Source organism: Lacerta agilis, chromosome 9, assembly GCF_009819535.1.
Source record: "Lacerta agilis isolate rLacAgi1 chromosome 9, rLacAgi1.pri, whole genome shotgun sequence".
NCBI classification, from domain to species: domain Eukaryota; kingdom Metazoa; phylum Chordata; class Lepidosauria; order Squamata; family Lacertidae; genus Lacerta; species Lacerta agilis.
Genome location: NC_046320.1, coordinates 39,266,927 through 39,293,501, shown reverse-complemented (window position 1 = coordinate 39,293,501; position 26,575 = coordinate 39,266,927). Strand labels below are relative to the sequence as shown.

At 40.8% G+C, this 26,575-nt stretch overlaps 1 protein-coding gene across 6 annotated transcripts in view; it reads right to left on the bottom strand.

Moving 5' to 3' along the window:
* The window catches only part of INPP4B (inositol polyphosphate-4-phosphatase type II B), a 205,737-nt gene extending 180,683 nt beyond the window's left edge, over positions 1-25,054 (bottom strand). For 2 of the 6 annotated variants that reach the window (XM_033160867.1, XM_033160868.1), the window contains exons 1-2: positions 24,831-25,054; positions 21,588-21,652 (exon numbers count right to left, since the gene is read on the bottom strand). In XM_033160867.1, the coding sequence (XP_033016758.1) occupies positions 21,588-21,652; positions 24,831-24,942 (177 nt within the window). In that variant the 5' untranslated portion in view covers positions 24,943-25,054. The remainder of the gene's footprint in view (positions 1-21,587; positions 21,653-24,830) is intronic. The other 4 variants (XM_033160872.1, XM_033160871.1, XM_033160869.1 and 1 more) reach the window with 3 other exon arrangements.
* Between the last annotated feature and the right edge of the window lie 1,521 nt (positions 25,055-26,575).

The following is a 26,575-nucleotide window of genomic DNA, read 5'->3' as shown; positions in this document are numbered from 1 at the left end:
CTGATTATTATTTGAAATAAAGATAAGCAAAGATATTGCGGGCAAGTTTTTATTCCATCGCCCCAGTCGCTGCGCAAACTCGGTTGGCGAAGAAAGTCCAACACCTTCATGTATTTGTTTAATTTTCCTTTTAAAGCTGGTGCCCAGTACTACATGCTGTGGTATCAAATTCCATAGCTTAACAAAAAGGAGATACCAGAATAAGGCTCTCTTATTTTTGGCCTCTTTGGTCTCAGCAGATTACTTGAGTCCCATAGATAAACAGACACTATCCTAAGGTGCTTAAAGGGATGCCCAAGACCAGCATCATGGTGGCTAGGTATCACCTTCAATATCAGGGGTGGTGTGCCTTTGAATATCAGTTGCTCGGGAGCACAAGTGGTGAGAGTACTGTGGTACTCAAGTCCCACTTGTGACCCTTACATAGGCATGTGGCTGGCCAATGTGAGAACAGGATGCTAGACTAGATGTGCCTTTTGTCTGATCCAGTCAGGCTATTCTTATCCTGTGTTCCTTTGACAGGTAGGTAGCCGTGTTGGTCTGCCATAGTCAAAACAAAGTTGTGCATGCACACGAAAGCTCATACCAAGAACAAACTTAGTTGGTCTCTAAGGTGTTACTGGAAGGATTTTTATTATTATTCTTTATTCTTTATTTTGTGTTCCTTTGGACAGATTTACTTTCAGTTGCAGATTTTCTCCTTGCAGAGAAAATCATCCAGTATCTCTCTAAAAGTGAAGATAGGATACTGGCTGGTTTTCTCTGCAAGGAGTCCTTCCTAGTCTTGAAAACAGCAAATGAGGTTTGGGGGCAGGAAAACACAGGGCACGTAAAAGTAAGGAAGGCATCAAGTTAAAGCCTAAAGTGGAGGACCAAAGAAGCCAGCTCCAATGCTCTGTCATGAGGACAGAGAAGAGTTATGTGAAAAAGCCTCTTGGAAGCATACAAAAATAGTAAACCTTTGGAGCAGTTTCTTGGGCAAAAAACTGAACAACTTTCTCTCTGCCCACCTGGTTGCTGTATTTTCTTTGGTCCTTCCTTACTCTAGACTTCGCTCCAAGCCTGCAAATGGCATGGCATCACAACAGCCAAATGCTTTATCACAGCATTTACAGAGCAATCCTCTGAATATGTATGTGCAGGCAAGCCACACTGTGTTCAAAGAGGCATAGGACTGTATCCACTACCCTAGTGTTTCATAAGACTCACCCATACTGCAGTGACTGCAAAAAAAGTTATCACCAAATTAATGGAACTGTAAATCTTAGCATATTTTTGACATATCTGACATTGCTGAGCTGCAGTCAATCACTGTTCCCTGAATAATCAGTCACAAAGCAAAATATATGACAGGCTCTCCAAACAAAAGCCTTCACTTGACAAGAAATGATCCAGCAAGGGAATGATTTAAAATGTATTGATTTAACTAGGTCCCCCTCTGTCATTTGGGGGGGGGGGAATCAAAGCTATCTTAGAGGCATTCTCACATTAATTGCTTTCACTAGTTGTGCCAATGGATAGCTCAGTTGGTTACAGCATGGTGCTGATAACACCAAGGCCGCAGGTTTGATTCCCATATGGGACAGATGCATATTCCTGCATTGCTGGGGGTTAGACTAGATGATAGGATCTCTTCCAACTCTACAATTCTATGATTTATTCTATGATTTACTATTAAAGTGGCAGTTACAGGTGGGTAGCCGTGTTGGTCTGCCATAGTCAAAACAAAATAAAAAATTCTTTCCAGTAGCACCTTAGAGACCAGCTAAGTTAGTTCTTGGTATGAGCTTTCGTGTATCTGATGAAGTGTGCATGCACATGAAAGCTCATACCAAGAACTAACTTAGTTGGTCTCTAAGAGACCAGTGTGGTGTAGTGGTTAAGAGCGGTAGACTCGTTATCTGGGGAACCGGGTTCGCGTCTCCGCTCCTCCACATGCAGCTGCTGGGTGACCTTGGGCTAGTCACACTTCTCTGAAGTCTCTCAGCCCCACTCACCTCACAGAGTGTTTGTTGTGGGGGAGGAAGGGAAAGGAGAATGTTAGCCGCTTTGAGACTCCTTCGGGTAGTGAAAAGCGGGATATCAAATCCAAACTCTTCTTCTTCTTCTAAGGTGCTACTGGAAAGAATTTTTTATTTTATTAAAGTGGCAATAAGTCACCAACTGGAAATCAGTGGGAGAGCTCTACTATCACAAGTACTCGTTGTTTCTAGTCTAATTCTGTCAGTATGAGAGACACTATAATGATTACTCATCTAATATGAGAGGTTAGTATCCCTGCATCTAGACATGATCCCAAACATTTAGTTTTTATTAAATTTATATCTCGCCCTTCCTCTCAAAGGAGCCAAGAGTGGCATGCATACATTTTAAAAAGCATATTACATAAGGTTTTGATGCATTCTGTTTATACATGTCTTGTAGAAACCTGAAACTTGTGCTCCTGGAAATGTGCACTACTGATTTAAGACAAAAGCCTGTAGGAATTGAAAGAGCTCACATTTGGTTAGGCATACTAGAGGTAGAGATTCAAATACCCTTTTCAGGGGGAAGCTCACTGTATGGTTTCGGGCAAGTAACTAATTTTCAGCCTAACCTATTTCACAGGATTATTGCAAGGATAAAAAGGAGATAATCCAATGTATTATACAAACATGAGAAATGAAAGCAAACAGAGGGTTTGTTTTATTTATTTTAATTTTTGCTAATGTTAAATATAAAAAGGTTAATCTATTTGTTTCTTATGTCAGTCCATTTGGAATGAAAACACTTCTGTTAAGAGCAGACCTCTGCACTAACCAATATTTTTCTCTATCCATTACACAAACACTGGGCAACACAATCTTTGTATTACAAGATGTTATTATGGAATTCTACAAGGCTGAGTTTTCTAAGAAAGTAAGCACCTTTTTCTTTGAGAAGATTCTATGACAAAGGGCGTATTGTCTGACTATGCACTGATTAGTTTTATTGTTTTTTGTTTTTCTTTAGATCTCAAAATGCTTCAGTAAACAGTAAATAGCAGGACCATAATTATTTTGAAAATCTGTTGTATTAGGGCAGGAAGCCTCTTTTATTCAAAAAGCCAGTTATATTCCAGGTGCTTGATACATGTGGATATATGGGAACAAATTAAATAACAAGCTCTTGGACTTTAAACTTTAAATGTGTTTGAAATGCTGCCAACACCAGCCATACCCTACAAACAAATTTTCTGATATAAACATACGTATTCATTTTATAATTCTGAAAGTCATAAAGGCTTGTAACAAGAAAGTAGCAATTTGAAGTATTATCGCATTGTTATTTTATGATATGCTGAAACACAACTTATAAAACAAATGACTTCTTTCCATTTCTTCAGAGTGGGGCACACACATAAGACGTATTCTGCCTTGACTAAACTAATCACTGGGGAAACTCTTGTTGCTTTTAAACAGACTTGGCCCAGAACTATCATTTTCACAAATAAAACCATCCAAATAGTTGCAGCAGTTGTAGATATTCAGGACCAGGCCTGGCATAGAGGCAAAACCCAAGAGCTGCAGTGGAAGGCAGCTTAGCCATTAGCAACCCAGGCAGACAGCCTGAGTATCTCAAACCTCCTTGCCTTGCCACTTGGCCAATTAGTATCACATAGTTTGGGCAATAGTGGGACATAGTGGACCGGCTTGAGATTTCTCCATTCAGATTCATCTCCAGCCAATTGCAGGAGGAGATGCCAAGGATGTGAATGGCTCAGTGGAAATGACACTGGACCATCCTCATTTGAAACTAACAGTAAAGGATAAGGTAGGATTGTGCCCCATCATGTTCTATATGAATGACTTTCTGATCATCAGCTCCCTCTGTTAATAGCTACTGCAAAATCCTTTGGTAAACCTTTCAGTGTCCTCTGGTTGAGCTGTGTTTTGCTGACAAAGTGCAAGGCTGAAGGTGCCACTAAGAGATTTACTTGCAGTCGGACAGTTCCAATCCGCCCCAGGAAAAGTTAGCAAGCTTGAAAAATGTCCTCATGAATATGCTGATTTTCAGCAACTGCACAGGTGCCACTCTGCCACTTATCCTTTCCTTGCTGGGTGGTCACCTTGAGGAAGGCTCCTTCCATGTGGCTGGTTATGGCTACAGCCAGCATACCTGAGTCTCCATCATGATCGCAGGTCAACTAAAAGAACTCAAGGATGCCTTTGAAAAGGTGACTGTCCTTTTTGTCAGTTTAATCCTGCTGGGATTTGGCAGGATGGGCTTTCCATCAAGAATAACTTGCAGTTGCACTCAGGTACTTCTAGGCCAAAGATCTCTTAAGAATCTTAAGAGGGGCAGGGTGTCACAATTGGAGATATGCAGAATTGCCAACAATCCAACAAATTTTTTATTGCTTTCCTATAGTGTTAGGGGTCAGGCTGTGACTGACAGTGCTTCCAAGGGCCTAAAGGATGGAACAAAATATCCATTTGTGTGGCAATCTGGCAGTGCAGAAGGTTGTGAGAAGTCATCTCATTTAAGGTCATGTCCCTGATGCAGTAATTCATCCTGATTTGTGGTTTGCTAATCATGTCTTGGAGTAGATAGTGGCATAGTCAGACACTATAGTGAATTCAACAGAACAGATTCTTTTCATTGCCACCTTGGTGCCTGCCTGACAGCAAAGCTGCTTCCAAATGATCTTCTAGGCTATGTGGAATTATATCATGTTGTTGAGTCGTTCAGTCGTGTCCCGACTCTTCGTGACCCCATGGACCAGAGCCCGCCAGGCATGCCTATCCTTCACTGCCTCCCGCAGTTTGGCCGAACTCATGTTAGTAGCTTCGAGAACACTGTCCAACCATCTCATCCTCTGTCGTCCCCTTCTCCTTGCGCCCTCCATCTTTCCCAACATCAGGGTCTTTCCCAGGGAGTCTTCTCTTCTCATGAGGTGGCCAAAGTACTGGAGCCTCAACTTCAGGATCTGCCCTTCCAGTGAGCATTCAGGGCTGATTTCTTTAAGGATGGATAAGTTTGATCTTTTTGCAGTCCATGGGACTCTCAAGAGTCTCCTCCAGCACCATAATTCAAAAGCATCAATTCTTCGCCGATCAGCCTTCTTGATGGTCCAGCTCTCGCTTCCGTACATTACTACTGGGAATTATATCATAGAGAGTACTAAATCTGCACATCTTTTGCACCTCCCAAGACATACTCCCTGGCCATTTCTTCTTTTTCCCAAATCTGTGCAAGGGAACCTTGCGATCTGTGCAAGGGAACCTGGAGGCTTGGCGTTAGGAGAAGCCTTCCTCAATGTGGTGCCAGAAGTTCTGGACTACAGTTCCCATCATATCAAATTATTGGTTATGCTGACTGGGAATTGTAGTGAAAAATATCTGGAGGATATCAGGCTGGGGGGGGGTGTCACTGCTCCAGAGCAAGTGGATGACAGTCATTCATGCTGCTGTTATAGCAGAGCTCCTACTGGACTGCTCCTCTGTATCTAACAAATCCCTGTTCACTACTGCTATAGTAGTCATCTTCTTTGGCACCCAGGATGTTGGTACTGGCTTCCCAGGAAGGTAAGTCTAGATGTGTGTCTGAGTGGAAGGACACTGGTGTGCAAAGGAAGGTGCTGATTCCCCAAATCAGGTTGTTTCAGATCAAAGGGCAGAGAACTCTGACTCAGTTACAGGGATTTAAGTACAGCTGTCTTAAAATTTCACAGTGCCTTTATTTTTGTGTAATGTCAGAGTATGTATGCTACTGAGTTGTATTCTTTACTAAATCTGTTTGAATAAAACATTCAAACCACATGAAGATCACTTTATTTATAGAGTGATCCAGACCACCTTTACACCAGGTGATGGGTTTGTTTTTTTCTTGGTTGGAAGTATCCCTCTGCCCAGCCCTGTTGCCTGCAGAATGATGCAACCACAAAGCTCCCTTACTGCCTACTGAATGTGTAGACGGGCAAAAGGAAAGAAAAGGTGGGAGATTTTCCTTGAGTTGCTGCTGCAGCCCCCAAGTTAGCCTCTATACTGCTCCAGAGGGTCTCTTAAACCCTCCAGACCATACCTTCAGGGGACTGTTGGGGGGGGCAGCGGCAGGAGAGATCCAAGAGCATCCCATTTTATGTGCACAACTTCACAAAAGGAATTCTAGATTCAACCCATCATGAAGATGAATACTTCCACTTCACTTCATAATAAATTGGATTCAATACTTATTTTACAATATACCCTTGTGCGCCAACTGGCATAGCAATATATTTTATTATTCACTTGGGTTTCTGCTGCCTTTTCAGCTTTTGTAGTTTTTGCAGGCCAGTTGTTTCTCAAGAGCACAGCAAGTAAACGGTCGTCTAATTGGGGAATTCATGTTTCATAATGCCAGGAAGTTAAATGGGCAAAAATATATTTAGCCAAATGATCCTCTCTGTAAGCAGGGGGGGGGGAAGTGTGCAGTTTTTTCAAAGCTTGCACAAAAACGTATTTGATTTTATCTATATTTGGAATTGATATTATCCTCAGGTGCTTCCTTCGCCTCTGGCTTTAATTACATGATTAGTGGATAAATAAGACTTCGACACTAGCAGAGAGATCCCTAGGGGCTCGTTGTCCCATCTCACTTGTCACCTGTGAGGAGCTGACCATGAGGAACAAATGTTCAGAGGTAATGAGAACAGGTGCATAAGTCCCAAGCTCCTAGTATTTAATGCACATTAAAACCAAAATTGGACTGCTGATTCACAATAGCAGTTCTCCATTGCCCAGCTTTAGAGTTTGTAAAACAAGTCAATATTAGCATTCATTGCTAAAAAAAAAAAAATTCTTTTATAGCTTGTACTTGTGTTACTACCAGCATACTTTCTTTTGATACAAGTCACCTGTTTTCTATCTAGTATATATCTTTAGAAATTTGTTTAGAATATTCATTAAAAGAATGAAAGATCATCCTCTTCCAGCCAAGTTTGTAAACACATCTATCCTCATCATGTCCACATACATTTCAATTATTTTATCAGCAGGACGGAGGAAACTGAAGTGTATCCCAAATGCCTTGCCAGCTCATATTCTATAGGGAAATTCACATGGGGGTTGTCCAGCTGCAAAGCCAGTTAGATACGAGATAAATTGAGAAAGAGACAATCAGTGAATCAGAGAATTATAGAGTTGGGAAGGACCTTGAGGGTCATGTAGTCCAACCCCTGCTAATGCAGGAATCTCAACTAAAGCATCCATGACAGATGCCCTCCAACCTCTGCCAAAAAACCTCCAATGAAGGAGAGTCCATGACCTCCTGAGGGAGTCTGCTCCACTGTCGAATAGCTCTTACTGTTATTCCTGATGTTTAGTTGCAATTTCCTTTCTTGTAAGTTGAAGCCATTGGTTCAGGTCCTAGCCTCTGGAGCAGGAGAAAACAAGTTTGCTCCATCTTCTATGTGGCAGCCCTTAAAATATTTGAATATAGCTATAATACAGTTTCTCAGTCTCCTCTTTACCAGGCTAAACATACCCAGTTCCCTCAACCATTCCTCATAAGGCTTGGTTACCAGTCCCTTGATCATCTTAGTCACCTCCTCTGCACACATTCCAGCCTGTCAAGATCCTTCTTAAACTGAGGTGCCTAGAATTGTATGCAGAACTCCAGGTGTTGTCTTACCAAGGCAGAATAGAGTGGTACTATCATTTCCCTTGATCTGGACAAGGGATGCAGCCTAGAATAGCATTCACTTTTTTGATAAGAAGGAGCTAACAGGTGAGGAGAAGACAGAGTGGCCCAGTTATCTCAGTCCATGTGTGCAGCATGTGTGATCATGGTAGCAAAAACCAATATTTCTTTTTTCCTGTGCTGTAATACCTTAAAGGCTCATTCACTCCTGTAGGATACCAGGCATTTGATAAATAAGTAGATAATGTCATACAGCAATGAACAATCCACATGATGAAATGTACTTGTCAGAGCTTATGACACATTTTGCTCATAGACCAGAAGTGCTGTGGTTTAAAATTCCCTAAAAGGTGATAATTTGTTAGCAGGAAAGAAGGATGAATAATTAGTAGGCTAGCCACAATGTCATTTTTTTACTTGCAACAGCACAGGCAGTTAAAAGCGGGCAGCCATTCCAGATCAGTTGTGAAAAAGAAAATGTGGGTAGTAGCTCTTCCTGCTCCCCCACCCCCAAAAAGCACTGAACTTCATTTTCAAGGTGTTACACTATACGGTGTAAGTTAGGCCAGTTTTGGGGAAACCACCACAGCTCTGTAAGCAACAAACCAATTCAGCCATAATATACACCAAAATGAAGGTAAGGAGCTGGGCTACAATACTTATATAGCTGTAGAAGTTGATATTTGATGTGTTAACTGCTATAAGGGGTCAAGCTAAATATAAAACCAAAAATATGCACAAAATATGGTTTAGAATATTGTTTAATTTTAACCATTCCATCCATCTTCTTCAAGACCATCACATATTTATTTGTCAACTAATTTTCTATAATTTGGTACCTGGACTCCAAGTAAACTCACAAATAACTCATTTATGATAACACGTGTTCCGAAGGTGTACAAAACTTGCAAACATATCTTCATGGAATGGTAACAATTCAGAAGCAAGAAGCAACCACAATTTCCAAGTTTTGTATCTGAGCCTGCATTTGTCTCCATTTCCAATTTGCAATTAACCCCAGATCCTGTGGTTTCAGATCCAGGTTGTTCTTGCTAACTCTAAAAAAACCCACAGTTTCCAGAATTAAGACACCAAAATGAAATATGGTTAGTTTAAAAGCAAAGGTGGAAACTTTCAATTTCATATCGCATACAAAGAAGGGAGAAAGGAAGGGGGAGTATGAGAGCCGAAGGATCAGGACAGGTTCATTTATGTATCAGAAAACCATGATTTGGCTTCCAATCACACATGTACTGGACTGACATGGAACACTTGGCATGGAATGTTTGAAAAAAGTTCATTATCACCACCAGTCTCTTACAATAAAATCTGGGCATGGTTGTACAGATACAAGTTCTGCAAATACTCCAAATACTATGAATACTAAAGGGGGGAATCTGCCCATATCAAGCTGTTGAAAGGCCTAGCACATCTCCCATTATGACCAACACTCGTCTCTTCACACTGCTACATCTCACTCAGTTATCAGAGCATTTATAATTCTTCTACCTTTTCCTTCAGGAAACCAAAATGTGCTGTGCTGACATCCAACATGTTCTTAACACATTACAAAATCAAGCCTTAAGACATGTTGTTAAGCGAATGATACCTTTACACAACTGCCTTTCAGAAAACACAAGAGCTGCATGAAAAACCAAGTCTTTAAATCTTGCTCTGAAGAGGAAAAGTGGTTTGTTTAACTCTCGGTTGCTTTGGTCATCCCACAAACACGAACCCTTTAATGCAGCAGTCTCCAATCATCAGTAAAGAGAAGACAAGAGAGAGACAGAATAGAACAGCTGCAAATAGTTCATAATCCTAATAAAATTTGCTTCACAGTACTGCATTCTGTTAATGCAAGAACCAATGAAATCAGAGTACCTAGAGGTTTTGGATGGGAGAACTTCAGTACTTGATGCAGCAGTTATATGCAATATATTTTGCAGAAGAATTTAGTTTTATCCTCCAAAGAATTGATCCATTAGCTTTACTGAGTTAATCTACAGCACTGCTGACAACCTCTCCTTTTTTATCACATTTTCCCCTCAGAGGAACACTTGGAACTGGTCGTATGTTTATTCTACTAGAAAGTCTCTGACTGTCTGTCCATCTCTCTTCCTCCAGCCTCCTCCCTCTCTCCCTCCCTCTCTCTCACACACACACACGTACACCTCAGTTATATAAGCTTATTTATTGGGAAAGAAACAAAATGGGAGGTGATGAAAGGGTGTTGAAGGAGGTCTTAGAATAAAACGGGGAGGGGGGGGAATATGTTATTGCTGAGAGCCAACAATAATAAAATCTCAGCAAGCTGCGAACCAATGTTAATGCTGGATGGCAATTTTGTTAGGAGGTTTCTTATCAAGTACAGCACTGTTTTTAAGAGAAAAAACTTGTTAAGAATAAAAGAAAAAAACTAAGCTGGATAGCTATATTTAATGAATTTGCCTTCTTTTTTTCTCCTCCCTGACCTACATTATAATGGCTGAGTTAGTACAGAACAAGCTGTTTTTAAGTATTTTAACTAAACACAGAATCTTTCATGTGCATTAGCACATAAATGCCTATAAGGAGGCTTTCCAAGGCCAGCATGCCAACAGTGCTCTCTAGAGTGCCACAGATGCCCTGGTAAAATGACAATTCACCATACTATGCTACACAAGTCACCATATATTGAAGCTGAGGGAGGGATAAAAGATGCAGTTTCTCTGGAAACATCGCAGTGGGACAGGCAATACATTACATCAAGAACCCAGCCATCCAGCACCAGTACTTATTCTTAAGTTGCACGATGGCTGAAAGGCCCATCTAAAATCTTTACTCCATGTACACACCTTATTCCATAAGCTCTGAACATATCCTACTACACAGCAGAGATTTCTCATCCCTGACTTGCCTTCGTCTTCATAAATCTGATTGCCATAAAACATCTTAATATTTCTAAAAGTCCACAAAACTAGGAGGGTCTTCAACAAAGGAGTTTACTGCTGCCACCTAGTGTCAACTCACATTATAAAGCAGATAAGAACATCAGCAAGGGGTACTTTCTATGTGGCATTTTCCCTTCTCAGCAATAGCCGCTATGAAGGACAACCACCATATCTAAAACATGCAAGTGTTTTGGGTGCAATTATACACTACCACATATAAACGTACAACTAATAAAAAATAGATATTAGGGGGTTTTCCACACAACACTCCACAACAGAGATTATCTTGGTGTGGGGGGAAGCAGCTCATGTGAAAAGCACACAAGGAGTTCTACAGAGAGGAATAAATATTAAGGTTCTGAGTCAGGAACCATTGTTCTACTGGAACACTGTGGTTGGTCATCTTTATCATGAAAGGGACTTACAAGACAATCATATAGGGAGCTCTGATGCCTTTGATGGCTGGTAAAGAAGTTAGGCGCCATAATTCAAAAGCATCAATTCTTCGGCGATCAGCCTTCTTTATGGTCCAGCTCTCACTTCCATTCATCACTACTGGGAAAACCATAGCTTTAATTATATGGACCTTTGTCGGCAAGGTGATGTCTCTGCTTTTTAAGATGCTGTCTAGGTTTGTCATTGCTTTTCTCCCAAGAAGCAGGCGTCTTCTAATTTCGTGACTGCTGTCACCATCTGCAGTGATCATGGAGCCCAAGAAAGTAAAATCTCTCACTGCCTCCATTTCTTCCCCTTCTATTTGCCAGGAGGTGATGGGACCAGTGGCCATGATCTTAGTTTTTTTTATGTTGAGCTTCAGACCATATTTTGCGCTCTCCTCTTTCACCCTCATTAAAAGGTTCTTTAATTCCTCCACACTTTCTGCCATCAAGGTTGTGTCATCAGCATATCTGAGGTTGTTGATATTTCTTCCGGCAATCTTAATTCCGGCTTGAGATTCATCCAGTCGAACCTTTCGCATGATGAATTCTGCATATAAGTTAAATAAGCAAGAAGACAATATATAGCCTTGTCGTACTCCTTTCCCAATTTTGAACCAATCAGTTATTCCATATCTAGTTCTAACTGTAGCTTCTTGTCTCACATAAAGATTTCTCAGGAGACAGGTGAGGTGATCCGGCACTCCCATTTCTTTAAGAACTTGCCATAGTTTGCTGTGGTCAAGACAGTCAAATGCCTTTGCGTAGTCAATGAAGCAGAAGTAGATGTTTTTCTGGAACTCTCTAGCTTTTTCCATAATCCAGCGCAAGTTTGCAATTTGGCCTCTGGTTCCTCTGCCCCTTCAGAATTCAGCTTGCACTTCTGGGAGTTCTCGGTCCACATACTGCTTAAGCCTGCCCTGTAGAATTTTAAGCATAACCTTGCTAGCGTGTGAAATGAGCGCAATTGTGCAGTAGTTGGAGCATTCTTTGGCACTGCCCTTCTTTGGGATTGGGATGTAGACTGATCTTCTCCAATCCTCTGGCCTCTGCTGAGTTTTCAAAACTTGCTGGCATATTGAGTGTAGCACCTTAACAGCATCATCTTTTAAAATTTTAAATAGTTCAGCTGGAATATCATCACTTCCACTGGCCTTGTTGTTAGCAGTGCTTTCTAAGGCCTATTTGACTTCACTCTCCAGGATGTCTGGCTCAAGGTCAGCAATCACACTACCTGGGGTGTACAAGACCTCCATATCTTTCTTGTATAATTCCTCTGTGTATTCTTGCCACCTCTTCTTGATGTCTTCTGCTTCTGTTAGGTCCTTTCCACTTTTGTCCTTTATTATGGTAATCTTTGTACAAAGAGCCTAGGGCTTGCCGATCAGAAGGTCGGTTGTTCAAATCCCCGCGACGGGGTGAGCTCCTGTTGCTCAGTCCCTGCTCCTGCCAACCTAGCAGTTCAAAAGCATGTCAAAGTGCAAGTAGATAAATAGGTACCACTCCGGCAGTAAGGTAAATGGTGTTTCCATGCGCTGCTCTGGCCACATGACTCAGAAGCTGTACGCCGGGTCCCTTGGCCAGTAAAGCGAGATGAGCGTCACAACCCCAGAGTCGTCCATGAATGGATCTAATGCTCAGGGGTCCCTTTACCTTTACCTTTATGGTAATCTTTGTACAAAATGTTCCTTTCATATCTCCAATTTTCTTGAACAGATCTCTGGTTTTTCCCATTCTGTTGTTTTCCCCTATGCAAGAAAATCAAACCTATCCATTCTGAAGGAAATCAGCCCTGAGTGCTCACTGGAAGGACAGATCCTGAAGCTGAGGCTCCCAATACTTTGGCTACCTCATGAGAAGAGAAGACTCCCTAGAAAAGACCCTGGCGTTGGGAAAGATTGAGGGCACAAGGAGAAGGGGACGACAGAAGACGAGATGGTTGGACAGTGTCCTCGAAGCTACCAACATGAGGCTGACCAAACTGCGGGAGGAAGACAGGAGTGCCTGGCGTGCTCTAGTCCATGGGGTCACGAAGAGTTGGACATGACTAAACAACAACAAAGAAATTAGGCAGAGGCTTGTTCTATTGAACTGTAGCACTGACAGAAGGACATTTACTCAGTGTTTTTCAATACAGTGGAGTACACAGCGCAGATTTTCGAACCAAGGCTGATTATGTTAATTTGCTCTTGGATAGGCATTCAAATGGCATCAGCCTGAGAAACACCAAGTACCCACATCTGCTCAGGTCAATGTGGACATTTGCACTTCAAAGCCCTGAAAAAAGTATCTGTGTAGCACCCTTCAATGCCACAACTTAGCTTCTGCAGCAGGAATACCACTCCAACTGCAAGGGAGGGCTTCCATCTGGTGAAACATATTCTAAATTGGCACAGTATAAGCCTGGCTTGCTTTGTTCAGAAATGTTTGCAGTGCTGTAAGAGAGAAGGCAGCTAACAATCAAGGTTCTAACAGAGCAAGCCTGTGACTCACTGATTATGTCTAAGAGCAGCAGCTCTTCAAGTTTAGGGATTAAAACCTGTGATGCTGAAAGAATGGTCAAGAATTGAGATGATTTAACAATGGAGAGGTTTGGGGAAAATGGAAGAGAGTCCTCTTCCTTCTCCCAAACCGTGAGTGCAAAGGGGGATAAACACGTTTTATTGGAAGAAAGTTGCTTTTGCTTTCAGCAAATTAGAATTTAGAGACCCTGCTGAGATATGCACCTAAACTAAGAAAATTCCCCTTCATAATAAAACATTTTCCTTTTGAAAGAAGCACCTTTCCCAAGCAAAAAGCTTCACACACTCCATTTACTACCAGGATATCTCATGATCTCTCTGCCCTAACATTTAAGAAAGGTACTTATCTTGGCACCCTAGTCATTCTAAGAGCTTCCATGACTACATGAAGACCCTTTTAAGAAAGAGCACTTTCAGGAGAACAGACACATTCAACAGAATGGCACTGTCCTATACAGAGGTACCTCGGGTTACAGACGCTTCAGGTTACAGACTCTGCTAACCCAGAAATGTTACCTCGGGTTAAGAACTTTGCTTCAGGATGAGAACAGAAATCGCGCAGTGGCAGCGGGAGGCCCAATTAGCTAAAGTGGTACCTCAGGTTAAGAACAGTTTCAGGTTAAGAATGGACCTCCGGAACGAATTAAGTTCCTAACCAGAGGTACCACTGTACAATAAGTACTCATAAATATTAGGGCAACTAGAATATTTTTGACAGAGGTGCTATCATCTGTGCCCTCCCCATGGTGAATGCAATATTGTGCTGCAGGCCAAAGGCTGACACCAGAAGATGTTTAATGGAATCACATAAACACAGCAGTTCAATTAGACCAGCTCCGCAGCTATCAAACTAATTATACACAACTGATATTTGCAAATGAGTTCAGGGTTTTTACACATGTTCTGTGGTGGGCAGATATTAGCTAAAACAACTGTCAAACAGGTTAGGATTATTTGTGAACCCACCCCCGCTTTTTTTTTGTTCCATTCAGATAAATCCCAAACATGCAGAACACGTATTAGAATGCAGTAAGCAGCACTGAAGTATATTCTTTGGCCAGAGACATTTGATACAACATTTGCTCTGCTTATATTACGTGTTTATATTAAACTACTGCAACATTTCACACAAACACTTAGTGTAATTGTATAAATTGTATAATGCATGCCATATTTTCCCCACCCTCCTCCCTCCTGTTTAGCTTGCACCCATTTCATCCTCTGTCAGCCCTCACCATCTCTTAGTTTTCTGTTATAGAGGTTGTAGGTTCTCACTTGGAGATTATGCATATTCTGGACTGCCTGGGTATAAAATATATAGAATTAGGTGTTATAAGAGTAGTTGCTTATTGTCCGGAGTATCTGTGGCCAGGGTAGGTTTTAAAAAAAGAAATGAACATTTACACTGAGCAACAATCGTAAATTGGTGCTTAAAGCAGAGGTTTGGTGCTAAAGAAGATAACTCATGAGGAAATGGGTTGACCCAAATTTCACAGGTCTCTTCGGTCCTTAACATCACCTGCCAATAAAGCCACTCTGCATAGGACAAACAGATCAGTCTCTACTCAAAAGAACAAATGGGTACAAACCTGCTATTAAAAAAATAGCACCATGCAGAAACCAATGTGAGGTCATTTGAATATCCAAAAACATTTGTCTGAAGACCAGAAATTCAAAATTATCTAACGAAAGGAGGTCAAATGGAAACTCTAGCATGAAATTGCTAAAGTGGATTTATCAGCAAGTTCAATTCTGTCCATTTAGGTCTTAATCAAGATCCCGTTAGCCCTCTCTCACTATTAAATTGACTTATAAAAGCTATAAAGAAGAAGAAGAAGAAGAAGAAGAAGAAGAAGAAGAAGAAGAGGAGGAGGAGGAGTTTGGATTTGATATCCCGCTTTTCACTACCCGAAGGAGTCTCAAAGCGGCTAACATTCTCCTTCCCCTTCCTCCCCCACAACAAACACTCTGTGAGGTGAGTGAGGCTGAGAGACTTCAGAGAAGTGTGACTAGCCCAAGGTCACCCAGCAGCTGCATGTGGAGGAGCGGAGACGCGAACCCGGTTCCCCAGATTACGAGTCTACTGCTCTTAACCACTACACCACACTGGCTCTTATATATAAAAAAAGCTCTTATATCCGAACCAAAGTTTAAAATGACCACTGTTTGTCTGGGTTCGCTCAAAGTGACAAATTGGTTGCTTTAAAATGGAAAAGAAAGCTTGTGATGTCCAAGCTGCCATGTACAAGACGAAGAAAGGGAGGAAGGATTTCATGAGCCCAATGATCATTCACATAAGCATGTGCACATAGACATTAACACAAAACAAGTTTAGCTAGACAAACCATGATTTCACATTACATCTACGCAGCCAGAGTCATCTTTAAGCATGGGAAATCAAAGAACACAAGCTACCGGTATTTAAAAAACCACCATGGGAAGTTCTTTTGTCTATGAAATTTCATAGTCTACATTTTTCACTGGCATGCTTTGAAACCCTGCATAACCTTTTCACAGCTTTATAGGCGATTACTATGCATGCCACATCACAACACTTAAAACAAGCCATTATTCTCACATTTTTTCCCCTAGCACATAAACTGCAATTATTGATTTATGAATCAATCAACAATTTTACTTTGATGCTTTTCTGTCAACTGGTAATAATACATTAAAACCTGTGATATAAGCTGTGAGAATGTAGTTTACATAAAGCTTTTACAAACATTGCAAGAAAGCTTAAAATTACTGCCAATGTGGATATTTCAATTTGCTCATTCATCTTTGCCTACCAGCACTCCTGTGCCTAGGAATGCAACTGGTTTATGGAAACGCAATTCATTATGGAGCAAGTCACACAGCAGTACATTCCTCACTTTTTATTTAAATACACTTGATCATTAAGCATACAACTACATTCACCTTCATGCTTGCACAGCTAAGAGCCTTACATTACTTTCAGTCAGACCCCTCAATTCCAGATGGATAAAAAGGTTGCCATAAAAATTCACAGCAGCCTTAATATGTCACACAAAACTTGCTTTCAGAGAGAACCATTTTTAATGGTAGTTAGGTTAAAGCAAATGTTTGGCAGCTTCACAATTGTACAAGGAACCCAACCTGAATACCAACTGAAGCAGTATTTAAAATGACCTAAACTTAAACTAAGAAATATGGCTGCCTATATTACCTAATATCTTGTGGAATTTACGGGATTTAACAAGTTAATTTATATAAAGCAGACAAATTAACTTTGAGCTGGCTTTTCAAAACCCTACACAAAGAATCTGAAGTTTCTAAGCAATATAAATGTACCGTTCATGCACAAGGGCAAATTGAGCTAATAGATGGGAACAGTCCTTACTACTGCATCATTAAGCTGCAAGCTAAGAAGGATATACTACAAATGATAGTAATGATTATTCTAAGGAAATTACTACAGCCTACTGATCACAAATCCACTTTTAAATAAAAACATTAAAGTAGGTTTTAAAACACGTACTTCTACACTCATATTTATTCAGGGCCCCATGGAACAATTATTGCACAGAAAAACCATAATTAGGTTTCATACTCATTTTGTACCTAAAACAGTTTGCATAAAGCAAATATATAAGCATTTAGAAGTTTGAGAAGCTAGAAAGATCACATGGAAAGGTTCTCAATGAGATCAAATTTCTAATGCTGAATAGTTTACTGAGAGAGAAATCACGAGTCTGCTAGATAGAAAAAAACATTCTCCCCCCCCCCCCCAGAAACTTAATAATGGTAATTTTGATACCATGAAAGCAACCAACAGCAGACGTTTCTCCATGTGAAAAGGTGTGACCTAGATATCTGTGAAATGTCTTAATAGCTGTCTGATTATATAAGCATTATAAATCCTTCATATGCTATGTAGGAATTGGGAGAAAGGAAAAAGAGAAATCAGCCATATATCTGCATTATCTGAGGTTCCTTTCACCAGCCGATCCAGATCTACTGGCCAATATGTTCACATAATGTGGTTAGCTATACTTTGTGGTCACAGTAAACATCCTACATCAAGCGTTCATTTGAATACATGTAAAAAAACTTTAAGATGGAAGCATCTCCTGACCTAAATCTAGTTCCATACCTTCATTGCATTACTGAAATTCAATCTAACCAGGTTGGCAAGGGATATAGTTAGATGCCCTGAATCAAAATAGTTGCTTCACAAGTCACTTAACAATATTTCATGCATTTCTCAAATACAGTCGTACCTCGGGTTATGTTCTTAATTGGTTCCGGGTCGCTGTACGTAACCCGAAACGTACGCAACCCGAAAAATGCGCTTTGCGCATGCACAAAGAACGCTTATGCGCATGCGCAGACCGCTTCTGCACATGCGCGGATTGCGCGTGCGGCGGGTTACACTTCCAGGTTACGGGAGTTCGTAACCCGAAAAGTACGCAACCCAAAGCATACGTAACCCGAGGTACGACTGTATGGCCCTCTGCAATAAATAATTTTCAGCCAATATGAAGCAGATAGCTGGAAGTTTGTGTACTGAACATTCTTAGGAGAACAAGTGCAATCATGGTGAGAGGCCCCAACCCTCAAACCACTGTGAATCTAAACTTATGATATGGTCTATCTCTGTAGATCGTGGCATAAGTTAGAAGACTGACATGGCTAAATATGACAAGGGATACCCCACCGTGAACCTTCTGGTGGCCTTGTTACAAGTCTGATTCCAGTCTAGTCTCTTGAAAGACACCCAGGCATATCCTGAGTTCCTCACACCCTGTAAAAATTAACACATGGAAATTTAGTTTCCAAGTACAGTACAGGATTCTCAATTCCTCAGTGGGAGCCATCAACACCATGGCAGAATAATTTGCAGGCAGAGAACAAACCAAGAGGTGGCCAAGTTCAGTTAATGGCTCACTATCACAGCCTTTCATCCTTTCGTTATGCAAACAGGATGGCCAGTTTTTAGTCATTTTCTCACTAGAATGGGCAAAATGAGAAAGGAGCAGGATGTATTCATTTCAAGGCCCCTCCCTTTCCTACTAGGAGGCATTAGCTAAACATACTTAAAACCCCGGAATCCCAGTAGGCAGTTGGCTCTGCCACCTTAAAGAGAACTTATCCAACCCTTTCAAGGGCCAGCATACACATGCTTAAGGCAAGTTATATCCTTCCCTTTCCATTTCTGCCTTGCAAAACCATAATTAGGTTTTATACTAATTCTGGGTTTCTGTGACAAAATTGCCAGGCTCACTTTTCTACAGGCTTTTAAAAAATAGTTAATTATTTATGCCATTCTTTTGATCAAGGTGTGTATGTATTGTGTAAATTGCTGCCTGCTTAAACTGTAATTTTACTGTCTGAAGCAGCATTTATATATATTCCATCGCTTCTATTTCATATAATAAACCAAGTTTTCTTTATTCTTTTGGTGTGAGAACTTCTTGTGGGTAAACACATATTCATAACAAGTGCAAGTCATAACTCCAGCAAAGATCCTAAACCTCTCGTTGGTATATGGACACACATGAGTGCTTAAACACACATGTGGGTTCATGACACATACTGTAACACTATACATATCCAGTTTTTGTGTGTGTGCAATGAACTACCTGCTTTCATTTGTACAAGTGTATGATCTGAATTCAGTTTCCTGAATATGCATAGTATGGAGGCAAGGCCACAATGTTCTCACTACAATGTTCTTAGTCACTCACTTACATTGTCTGAAAACTTAATATCCCAATGTGAAATACAGTATTAGCATTTTGCCATATGTAGTCCCTATATGTATATCAGCTAGGGTGTCCCAGGAGCTAACACACCAGGGCTTCTGGTAAACTAGTCCTAGACTTTGTAGATGTGTGTTGTATTGTATTAAGCAATATAGATTCTATTGGATAATTAATGAGAAGCGGAGTGGGAGGTGGAGAAGAGAACCATGTGTACTATAAGTACTTGAGTTCCTTGGAGGACAGGGCAATACCAAGGAGGTAGGTACAGTGGCGAAGCTGCATGCTCCACTACCGGAGGCAGAGAGCAGGCGGGGGGCGTGGCTGGCACCCCGGGGCATGGCACGCATCCCGGGGGCGTGGCATGTATCCCAGGGCGTGGTACAGCACCTGCAAGGGCATGGCACGCCGCCTGTGGGGGCATGTTACCGGCACACAGAGGGGTGCACAGTGCGTATTGGGGGGCCTGCGGTGATGGCACCCTACCAGAATAGTGGTGCTGGGGGCAGTCCCTCCGCACCCCTGTTCCTCCGCCTGTGGGTAGGTAAACTTAATTCAGACATTATGTCAACTCATGGTTAAGGAAGGTAAGTAATCAGAAAGAAAAACAGAATTAAAAAACAACAACACACCATTGTCTGAAATGGATTTGCAAGTCATGGTTTGTGCTTACTGTACTTTGGTGTAAAATATGAACTGACAATCCACAGTTAGAGTCATAGTGCGGCATGATGTCTGAACTAAGCCTCCAGAAGACCACTGACCTAGATTATCTGTTTTCATGTTCTTTTTTTATATACCGTATATACTCGAGTATAAGTCGACCCAAATATAAGCCGAGGCACCTAATTTCCCTACAAAAACCTGGGAAAGCTTATTGACTCAAGTATAAGCCGGTTCACCTTTGCTGCTGTGGTAGAGGAGGAGGAACGAGCAGCCCGAAAGCAGCCCTTTAGGCTGCTCCTTCCTCTTCCTCCTTTGCTGCTGTGGAGCTCACCCCGTCGCAGGGTTTCGAACCGCCATTCTTCTGATCGGCAAGCCCTAGGGCTCTGTGGTTTAATCCACAGCGCAATGTTCCCTTGTGTTATACAGAGAAGGCTGGGATCCTGTCCTGTTTAAGCAGGAGCCAGGGAAAGTGAGCACCTGTGGGGTTTCAATACTTCCTTAACTGATAGGCTTTCTGCCTTCTGGGGTCTAAAGTTTGCATTTATGTGAGCAGTTCAGGAATGGAACAAGCTGCCTGGGGAGAGTAAAGAACCACCGTTCTTGTGCACTTCTTAAGGAATGGTTGACTGGGGTGAGCGGGTGGCGGCGGCGGCACAAGCGGAGAGAAAGGGCTTCTTTCTCGCCGCCCCCACCGCCCGCCTCACTTGAGTATAAGCCGAGGGCAGCTCTTTCAGCACAAAAAATGTGCTGGAAAACTAGGCTTATACTCAAGTATATACTGTATATAGAATTTTCAAAGAAGCAGAAAACCACCTGAAACTAGCCTTTACACTGCTGCAATCATGCTACAAGTTATACAATTTTATTTTCAGTAGAAATTAATCCCTCCAAATAAACATTTACTGAAGCTATTTGTGGCAGGAGATAGCAACAAAGACAGATTCCACCAATGTTTGCTACAGATAAAGTTATCTGAATCTCATATTAGCAGTTCTGGCTTATCTGACCCCTCCAAAAATTATAATGTCTGAACCAGACAAAAATAATAATTAGCTTCTCACTTTCTATTGCCATAACTCCAAATGTGTCAAGGTTTGTCAATTGTGAAAGTTAATGAAAATAGTTAACCCTCTCATTCCTCGTTTCTTTTCTCAAAATCCCAATATTTAAAACTTGAATTAAAAACTGGTTCTGGAAGCTTCTTTTAACTGAATCAAAAGAAAGGCAAATATACACAACTACTTTCTCCTAGAACGAACACTATTGTAAGAATAATACAGTATTGAGCACCAACAGTCCCAGAAAGGCATTACAAAGCTCTCCAATTCTATCTTTCTGTAACAATAGTAAGAATTAAGATGTGGATTCTGCAGTCAATAAAAGTCTTCTGGAGTATTCTGGATTGACATCTTCTTTTACACATCAAATTAGGACACTGTTTGGCCTCAAGTCATTTCTGATGCAGCCAATCATTCAGTAGCATTGTTGATGCTACTGAGGAATGTCTCACATTTTATAAAAAGCCATAAAGGCAATGTTTAGGCTACTGCCAACAATACTGAATATTTCTATCCATAGAATCATACCAAGGAGTTTTTAAAAAGTGAAAAGAATTGCGTAAATTCAGGAAAATGCACAAATATGAAGGAAAAGAAAGAAATGAATTACCTTATTCTTATTTTTCATTAGAAAGAGCAGATTTCCTTTCAGACGACACCATCTCTCTCTTGGCTCTGCATGCAAAAGCAGCATAGTATTAATAATAATGACGATGATGAAGATAACAATAAATAATACCCTCCTCTCTTCATATATTTCTTCTTAAAGAAGATGCATTTCTAATGAAGTTTAATGGGGAAGTCATTAATGAAAAATCAGCTTCACTTGGCAGCTGACTTATAACATGCTGCTAAATGTCAGATTAACTTCCCAGAAGCTTTCCGTTATCCTGCAGCTGACAGAATTGGAGACTGCAGCATACACTCAGTGATGATTTCTTTTGCTTTGTCCCATTTTGCAAAAGGGAACACAGACTGGCTCTTTTGCATGAGACAGCCATGCAAACCTTGCTTCAGCAGATGAACCTTACTGGGAAAACTCAATATTTATTCTTTTCACTGGGTTGTTACAGACTTAATTGATTTATTTTACTCTAAACAACACACATCATGCAGGCAATATTTGGATTATTTTTGTCATTTCTAAAAACATCAACACAGTGGTATGAGGACATAAGCACAGGATGCGGTGCTGTGCATGATAAGGTGGGCTAGAATTAAGCTTGTCTTCAGAGATTAACACACTGTGTTAAAAACCAGTGCCAGCCAGAAGCTTTGTAAAGCTGGTCCCCCCCCCGCCCGCCCCCATAAGATGTTGTTCAATATAACTAATACCTATTAAAACAACAGAGACTTTCATCACTTCAAAAGAGCAACAAATAAACTAAGTGTAGTGTAGTCCACAAAAATATATATTCCATGATAGATTTGCTGGTCTTTAAGGTACCAAAATACCTCATCCACGTTGACAGGTGTATATAAACATAGTTGTGTTGGGAGAGGGGTTATAATCAGGCAGGTTACAAGGAAATGAGATGCCGAAAGTACAGACTTAGATATGTTAGAACTCAAATGCATCTAAAACCGCTACTGTAACCACTGACAAAGCAAGGTTGAAAACACAAACATCCTGGTATTGGTAAGCTAATTAATGCTCCTAGTGAGTTTAAAAAACATTAACTTAATTCAGGCCACAGGAGATAGAAATGAACTTGGTGGGTGGGTTAATAGAAAAATCCAGTTATCTACAGAAAAACCTGGTTGTGCAGTGTGAAATATGTTCAATCTCTTAAAGAGGAACAAGAAATTTGAAGATGGGAATTCTCCCTATTAGAGGACTGGGTTCACAGTTCTGTTTGTGCCAGGGAAGGGGAACCTGTGGCTTGCAAGGTGTTTTTAGATTCTAACTCCCATCGGCCCTGATCAGTGGCCATGCTGGCAAGGTTGATGATATGATACACAATATTCAGTATCTTAAGGATCTCCTCCACCAGTTATTGCAAAATAAATAAAATTTCCATATGCTTCAACTGCCTGCTTATCAGGGACAGTCCCTATGTCATAAGCTCTGTTCCATATTTTTGACTTTTGGGAATCCCTTGTTCAAGTGTGTTAACAGGCGATACTACCACTGCCGTCCTCAATGGGGTTAAAGCTTCCTCCACATGATCTCTAGAAGTTAAAACTCTGGGTCTGCAATCCCATATTTATTTACCTGGGAGTAAGTCCTATTGAACTCAGTAGGGTTTCATCCTGATTCAACATGTTTAGGACTGCACTGTGAATGGGGACTGGCTGTGTCTCATCTCTAGCATACAGTCTAGAGTGAAATAGTAGGTTAGGCTACATTTTGTACTGCTGATAATGTATTATCTTTCTGCTACTAGTAGATGTTTTACAGAAAAACAACCATTCTCTTAGCTTGTAAACCACAGGGGTACGTACAGAGTTCAATGAATAAGGAATGCAGTGGACAGCTTACACCAGTATGCAATGGGGAGCAAGGTGAGGCTTGCAAAATTCTCTTTGGCATGAAATTAGGAGAGTTGCACAGAATGTATTTTTGTCAGTGAAATGTAGGGTAATATGAATTTCCAGCACTGCCAGCTGGAAAAAGATGGGGTTCTATCCGCTACTGCCTGCGCAGAATTCTGCTCACACAATGGAACCTTCCATTCCTCTCCTCCCCCTGCAAGCCCCCCAAATTTGCTCCAGGGGGTGCTCCAACTGCAGCAGCTTTTGAGGTGGGAGGCTGCAGGAATCAAGAGAGAAATGATAACTTCTGTTGTGCTAGTGAAACAAAAGTGGAACAGCAGCATTAAGTACAACCCATGGGGTATGATATTTTGTGTAATGCATTCTTTCTAATTTTGTCTTGGTTGTTTGCAATGTATGGGGGTGACTTTATTCTGTTGTTATCTGCTGTTATTTTGTTGGTAGTATGTTGCATATGTGAAGTGGATTCTTGATTATTATTATTTTACTTGTTCTTGGTTATGTTTTGAATTGCGATAGGATGACAATGTGCCCTTTAATGTATTTGTTGACATTTCTGAGGGTTGCGAACCACAACATGGAAATGAATGTGGAACAGAGCTAAACAAATTTAGAATGAAACAAAAATGAAAAACAGACCTGAACATTTCAAGCCCAAATGTAGTGATGGTTCCAAAGACAATGACAAGATGGAGCGGTTAGAGGAAAACTTTGTACTCTTACTTGCAACTAAAAAAAAACCAAACAAAGAGGAAGGTGTGCAAAATAGGCAAATGCATGCATATTAGTTCAATTTAAGAGGCCACAGAACTCAACTTTTCTAGTCCAAAATTAGGTTAGTTCCATTAAGTGTTTTGACCACCTTGTTGTAGTTGTTAACATCAAACCAAATGTACTGAGGGAAGAACAAGGGCTGGATGTGAAAATGAGAGGCATATGAAGGCCTTCCCATTCAATTTAGCAGCCCCTTGCACTGCCTGTGCTCCTAAACATGCATAGCACCCAGAAACTAAGCAGAAGCCTGTTTCTCCCCAGCATGCAGAAAGAATGCAACTTGATAAGTAGTTTGATATAACACATAAGAGGAGAACTTCTCTCATTCCCCTATGTAAATTAATCCAGTTAGCAACCAGCAGCAGGACTATTACTTTCATCTTTGTTTGCACATACCAGTGAGAGTCTAATCCACCATATCTATGGCAGAAAAGCAATTACTTAGAAGGTGTTTAGGAGCACTCAGCCATTAGCAATGAAGAAAACGGATTATACCAGCAAATATGTGAATACTAAAACAGTGAGCAGACAACAGCTGCCAAACATACGTGCACAGACGATTGCCAATGCCAGCTATTTTTACCTATACATTTACCATCCCTTAGCATTCTGCATATGTTCAGTTTTCCTTCCTTGTCAAAACAAGATGATGGCCTTCTAGCCAGCGAAATCAATTCTTTGACATTGTATTGCATCTGGCTGATCGTGAAGAAGATGAAGAGGAAATGGATGATAACAGGGATGCTAATGAACTGGTTGAAAGTGAGCAAGATCTATTCAGCAGACAAGGCCAACTGCAACATTAAAACAAAAACAGAAAGGTGTAGTACACAACTGCAGGCTGATGTCTTTCCATAGCTTTTCTTAGAATTGCTAGCTAGTTGTTGTTGTTTTAATGTAACTGCCTAGCTGTGTGGGATTTCATGTATCAAGCCATCAATTAAATCTGCATAAGCCTCCATATTAACACAAAATTTCTGAGTCAAAAGTCCCATTCTTTAAATTTTTGGATGATTGCATATCTCAGATGGCACCACTTTAGAAGACACATTCCCTTATATACAAAAGAGGAGAAACATATCTTCCAAGGTACTGTCTGTCACCTGCAGCTTTGTAAGTGTTCTTATTAAGACACAATTAACTTTTTTTAAATATATATATATGGGGTAGCTCAAAACAGCTAGAGGACAGCAGGTTGAGGGAAAGTGTTCACAAATCCACAGATTTCAATTATTCTACCTTAAACAGGACTAAGATGAATACAGCTATACTTCTATAAGATAAGATTTCTTTATTGTCATTGTACAAGTACAAGTACAACATTGTACAAGTGCAACGAAATTGAATGTCATCCCATAAAAACAAGACGGAAAAAAACCCCACACATTTCAGCCACTTACCTGGCAGCAATCCCACTGAACTCCACTGAAGGTACTTCTAAGCATAGATATATATATATATATATGATTGCTTAATCTATTGCTGAATCTTCTAAACAATGAATTAACTAAAAGGTCATAGTTCTAGTTTTTTCTAGAACTGTAGTTCCTGATTACTGGCAGTTGTGGGGGTGTTGCTTATCCTAGAGTGAACATCTAATACTGCAACAGTCTAGAAGGTGGGTGGCCACCTTGCATCCCTACTTTTGCTGCTGGACTACAGCTCCCTTCATCACTGACCATTGTCCATGCTGGCTGGGGCTTATGGGAGATGCAGTCCAACAACATCTGGAGAACACTGGGAATGACATTTACATGGTAGATATCATGTTGCAGAGATCAAGTTTGGCCACTTTTTTTAAACAACTGGTGCACCATCTTTCTAAGGCTAAATGTCAGAGACCTTCTAATGTTGTACAATTTCTCAATGGAGCTGTGGCCACCTAAAATATTATTAGGTCTTTAGAAATAAGACTTATGCTCACCTCCAAACAACAAAAATGCTGTCCTGCAACCAGTCTGAATCTTTTGTTTAGTAATCCATGCTATGTTACAAAAAAAACAACAACTCACACACCCAATTCTTATTACATGTTCCCATTCACACCAGATGTGCCCCTCGGTTTTTGGACATGGTGTGTTCAATGCTGATTAAACTCACACAACAGTACTGCTGCAATCTAATTCACAGCCTCCAAGCCTGCGTTTCTTACAACAACCACACTGGGTAATCAATAATTGAACGCCTGGGGTTACATGCAGTTTTAACCTTGAAACAGTTTAAGTCAGGGTCCTAAGAGTTACAAACTAGGAGCCCATAGTTTATTTAGAACATGGTTTCAAAGGAAAGATCTTTGTAGCTCCAGAATCTAGAAATGATCTTAATCTC